This window comes from Cyprinodon variegatus, unplaced genomic scaffold (genome assembly GCF_000732505.1).
Source record: "Cyprinodon variegatus isolate N-32 unplaced genomic scaffold, C_variegatus-1.0 Scaffold665, whole genome shotgun sequence".
Lineage (NCBI taxonomy): Eukaryota > Metazoa > Chordata > Actinopteri > Cyprinodontiformes > Cyprinodontidae > Cyprinodon > Cyprinodon variegatus.
The window spans coordinates 115,408-119,465 of NW_015151118.1; the positions used below are offsets into that span (position 1 = coordinate 115,408).

At 43.6% G+C, this 4,058-nt stretch overlaps 1 protein-coding gene across 1 annotated transcript in view; it reads right to left on the reverse strand.

Annotated features, from left to right (window-relative positions):
- Positions 1-1,074: 1,074 nt before the first annotated feature.
- LOC107097005 (plexin A3-like) overlaps positions 1,075-4,058 on the reverse strand; it is a 10,490-nt gene continuing 7,506 nt past the window's right edge. Inside the window, exons 5-6 of the mRNA XM_015393957.1 lie at positions 1,770-1,976; positions 1,075-1,317 (exon numbers count right to left, since the gene is read on the reverse strand). Coding sequence (XP_015249443.1) covers positions 1,075-1,317; positions 1,770-1,976 — 450 coding nt within the window. The remainder of the gene's footprint in view (positions 1,318-1,769; positions 1,977-4,058) is intronic.

The following is a 4,058-nucleotide window of genomic DNA, read 5'->3' on the forward strand; positions in this document are numbered from 1 at the left end:
ATACTTGGCGTCAAGAATCGATGCAGTATATCACGAAAAATAGAATCACGATGCATCATCATGACGATTATTTGGCACACCCCTGGTACAGACGGCAGCTGATATTCATCCATTTATACAAAATGGCCAAAACACAGTCACATGGTGTTTCATCCACACGCCATTCAAACAGGGCTTTAACATTTCTAAAACGTGTTTCAAAATTATTTTTTTTTAAATACTTTTTGTTTTATAGGTGTGTAAACAAATAAAAAGAGATAAAAACTCTGCGGGAGTAATGCAACAGCAGGTATTCATTCTTAGCCCCGCCCCCTAATGGCCGCCATCATTGGAAACTAGAAGCTCAGACCTTTCCAAGGACGGGTTGCAGCAGTAGCAGCTGGCCAATAGAAAAAAAGATATATTTTATATTATATTATTATATTTTTATATAATTTAAATGTATTAATATGAATTTCTTGGATCATGTGCAAGTTACATATTTAAGGTTTAATAACTAGTAAAGCGTCACTCAACTTTTCATTTTTCATTGGACCTGTGCAGTCGCTCATGTCAAGTCGCCATGTCTGTCTTGGCTACTGTTTACGAGTGTGTGAAAGCGGAAAGAAAGTAGTGGCATAATAGGTTTAGCGCCACCGCAGCACGGGAGGGAGAATTACATTCAGGAGCAAATGGATAAAAATAGACTGAAGGAAAAAAAGAATCGATTGATTCTCCTGCGGACGTGTCGACGCATCGGATCATCAGCTGTTGGATCGATGCATCGATACGAAATGATTATTATTTAAACTACTAGTTCCTTCTGGGTCCATCTGGTACCAAAGTTCTTCTCTCTCCAGTTTTCATTCCTGTGACCCGGTGTTAGATTTTACTCCATGTTTACCATCGGACCCATCAGAGGAACATCAGAATCTGTTTGGGTTAAAGAACACGACCCAGGAGGTTCTGACCCGTTTTATCTGCTTCTTTCATCTCGGTTTCCTTCCTGTCTGTTAGAACCTGAGAGGTTCTGCTGAGCTGCTGCTGAAACCCGGAGCAGGCCCGGTTCTACGGGCCGGGGAACGGCTCCCAGCTCTATGGAGGCAGGAATAATATCAGCTGATCTGACAGCTGATTGGTCCAGACAGGGGGTGATGTCACCAGAACGCTGCGGCGGCAGGAAGGCTGGGGGGTCCCAGGAGGATGGGTGTGTGTGGAGGTCTTTGTTCTGCTTCCAAAACAAACGGGCCTGAAGGGGAGAGGAAACACGCCGCCGCGCCACACGCTCCGTCGGCCAATCACGGCGCCTCTCTGCTCCTCCACCTGCTCCAGCGTCTCCTGGTGTGGAACCACCCGGATCTGACCAGACGGGATCTAACTGGGTCATGTGACGTGGCAGGAAATGGACCTGATACCTCAGAGCATGGACATGAAGCAGCACCAGAGGAGACCTGAAGGTCCGGTTCAGTCCGGTTAAACTGAGACCTGAACTGAGATGAGGAGCTCAGAGGAGGAGTTGAGAGGAGAAACTGAGAGAAGGAGCTGGTAGGAGGAACTGAGAGGAGGAGCTCAGAAGAGGAGCTCCACAGGAATGAGGAAACCTCCTCTGACCTTTGACCTTCCAAATCTGATGAGGAAACATCTGTTCTCTACATCTCCACCATCAGGTGGTTCCTTCAGGACCGCCGCTCCAAACCACAGAAGAAACATATTTGCTCCACTCAGCATCCAACCGTCATCCATCCATCCATCCATCCATCCATCCATCCTTCATCATCCATCCATCCATCCATCCATCCATCCATCCATCCTACCTTGGTCAGCTGTCCGCTCCTGGTTCCCACGAACACCACAGTGTGTTCTCCGTAGGTGTAGGCCGCCACGGCGCCCATCCCCTCGGTGCGGTCCTCGTACAGCGGGTGTCCCTCGATCACCCTCAGGCCTCCCAGCGGCTGGTTCAGCACCTGGCCGCAGAAATCGTCTCCAATCTGCTTCGGCTGCGGAAACAAACGGATGAACAGGTGGTGATAAGATGTTCTGCCTCCCAGCAGCTAAACTCTGGATCTGCTGCTGGTTTAAACAGCTGATAAGGAGTCAGGGGTCAGTATTCCATCCAATAACCTCCATTCTGAAATCTGGAAAGCATCAGAAGCAGAGAGAACCTGTCATTCAGATGGAAGCACTTCCTGTCAGTCGGCTCAGCACCATAGAAAGCTTTCAAATGTATCCAGATTTGGGTTTCTGGACACATTCAGACTGATTTTCAGCTTCAAAGTACGAACATGTTTTAATATCTGCACTCCAAGCTTTTAACAGCAGGAAAACGCTGTTAAAGGTTCGGCTGCCATCATGCAGATGAATCATCAAAGCTGAGTCATCTGGAATGATTCTCAGCAGGAGACACCTGGACCACCGAGAACCTCACAGCTCCAACCTTCCAACCTGAACCTCCACAGAGGAGGGGGAGGTCACACGTCACCAACACAGAAATCACATTCTTGGTAAATTTCTGGTTGTCAGAGAGCTTCCTGTTTTCCTCCCACAGTTCAGAGAGGATAAAGCCGGGAGGAGACGAGTTATTAAAGAGTGCACACACACTCAGAGGTCGGCTAACACCCTATCATTAACGGGTTAAAGCAGCGGAGCGCCGTAGAGACCAAACTCTCTGCCTTCCTCCAGAAACCTGAGCTCTCCTTCTGCTGACTTTTCTTTCATTTACAGCGACCTGAGCTGAAAAGCAGAAACATGAAGGAACCTCAAAATTCTACTCAGTTTATTTCTATAGCAACAATTCACATCATGTCATCTCAGGTCACTTTCCAGTTCACCAGATCATCCAGTCAGATTGATTCAAAGTTTTCTATCTAAGGAAAACCAGCTGATTGCATCGACTCATTGACTCTTCAGCAATCCCTCACACTAAGCATGCTTGTAGCGACAGTGGAGAGGAAAAACTCCCTTTGAACAGGGAGAAACCTCCAGCAGAACCAGGCTCAGTGTGAGCGGCCATCTTTATCGTCTCATAAAGACGTAGCATTTCCCATTTGTTCTTCATATTCTAATAAACCCCAAAGTTCGCACAATTTGACAGAAACAAAATGGACATTTAGCTCCAACCAGATAATTTCAGAAACAGGAAATGTTGCATTATTTAGCTAATTAGCTGTAGAGGAGAAACCCATTCATTACAGTTTTTATCTCTGTAATTTATCAATGTAATGCAAAGATTAAGGAGCGGATGTGAGACTAAACAGACATTTCACCTTAGCTTAGCTTGACTTTATCATACTTTATTACTTTTTTAGCATTCATTAGCTTCCCTTTCTCACTCATCCTAGCTTCTGCTAGCTTACATTATTTATTACATTATTAGGCTTTTATTAGCTTATCTACCTTACGCTTATCTTAGCTCGATAAGTTCTAGAATACCTTAGCTCAGCTCAAGTTTATTAATTAAAGACCAAACTTCTAGCTAACAATCTAGCTATGTTATGTTGTTTTAGCCTACCTTAGCTTATTTCACCTTATTCTGTTCTAGAATACCTTAGCTCAAGTTTATTATTTAAAGGCCAGACTTCTAGCTAACAATCTAGCTATGTTGTTTTAGCCTACCTTAGCTTATTTCATGTTATTCTGTTCTAGAATAACTTAGCTCAGCTCAAGTTTATTATTTAAAGACCAAACTTCTAGCTAACAATCTAGCTATGTTGTTTTAGCCTACCTTAGCTTATTTCATCTTATTCTGTTCTAGAATACCTTAGCTTAGCTCAAGTTTATTATTTAAAGGCCAAACTTCTAGCTAACAATCTAGCTATGTTGTTTTAGCCTACCTTAGCTTATTTCATGTTATTCTGTTCTAGAATACCTTAGCTTAGCTCAAGTTTATTATTTAAAGGCCAAACTTCTAGCTAACAATCTAGCTATGTTGTTTTAGCCTACCTTAGCTTATTTCATGTTATTCTGTTCTAGAATACCTTAGCTTAGCTCAAGTTTATTATTTAAAGGCCAAACTTCTAGCTAACAATCTAGCTATGTTGTTTTAGCCTACCTTAGCTTATTTCATCTTATTCTGTTCTAGA